Genomic DNA, 815 nt, shown 5'->3' on the forward strand with positions numbered 1-815 from the left:
CACCTTTTGCAAAATATTGGATCAGGGACAGTGTACGTCCTTCCGAGATATTTTCGCAGAACAGAAATGCATCTTTTAGCAACAGCTTCCTCAGGTAAAACCTCCATGGCACGTGCACATTCCCCCCCAACCCAAATGCACATAATTCTTGGCTGACGATGAGTACTGTAGAATCCCATGAGATGCTCATGCCAATTCTGTGGGAAAAGAAAAGATGTCAAGACAAATTTCTCTTTTACCTTTTTTATACTCATATCATGAACAATACTAACTATTCCTCAAATGATTCAGGCAGACTAATTTTATCTTATTTTCAGCTTCAAGAGTAGTTTCATCCTAATCTCACAATCAATTTACTTGCACTTACAAAAAATCTTACTCTTCAAATGTGAAGAAGATAATCTCCCAAAACCCCTTTTCCATCACTCCATAAACATCCATATAAATGCACTTATCATAAAGAGGCTCTTCCTTCCTCTCTTACCTCTGGGGTTATGGGTGTCCTCCGAATATTAATGTCAGGAACAAGTGTAAATCCATCGCAGTCACTTGGCCACCAGCGGTAAGGGAATTCTATGAAGATCTTGTTAACTAACCCTAAGCAGAGACTCTGAAATATTATTAATTAATTCCTCATATAATTTCATGTGTAAATTAATCAGACACAATATTCTATGAACAGCATATTAATGGGAAAATGCAAATATTCTTCAAGATCTGGAACCCTTACTGGCATGGTTATCAAACCTATTAATGGAAAGGAATACTTTTAAAAATTCACAGCAATCACAACTATTACTTCTGATTATAACTCT

At 36.3% G+C, this 815-nt stretch overlaps 1 protein-coding gene across 1 annotated transcript in view; it reads right to left on the bottom strand.

Annotated features, from left to right (window-relative positions):
* Nucleotides 1-815, bottom strand: part of LOC119582035 — a gene marked incomplete at its 5' end in the record, with an annotated part of 17740 nt that overhangs the window by 5051 nt on the left and 11874 nt on the right. The window contains 2 exon segments of the mRNA XM_037930275.1: nt 4-197; nt 485-610. Coding sequence (XP_037786203.1) covers nt 4-197; nt 485-610 — 320 coding nt within the window.

Source organism: Penaeus monodon, chromosome 15 (genome assembly GCF_015228065.2).
Source record: "Penaeus monodon isolate SGIC_2016 chromosome 15, NSTDA_Pmon_1, whole genome shotgun sequence".
In the NCBI taxonomy this organism is placed as follows: domain Eukaryota; kingdom Metazoa; phylum Arthropoda; class Malacostraca; order Decapoda; family Penaeidae; genus Penaeus; species Penaeus monodon.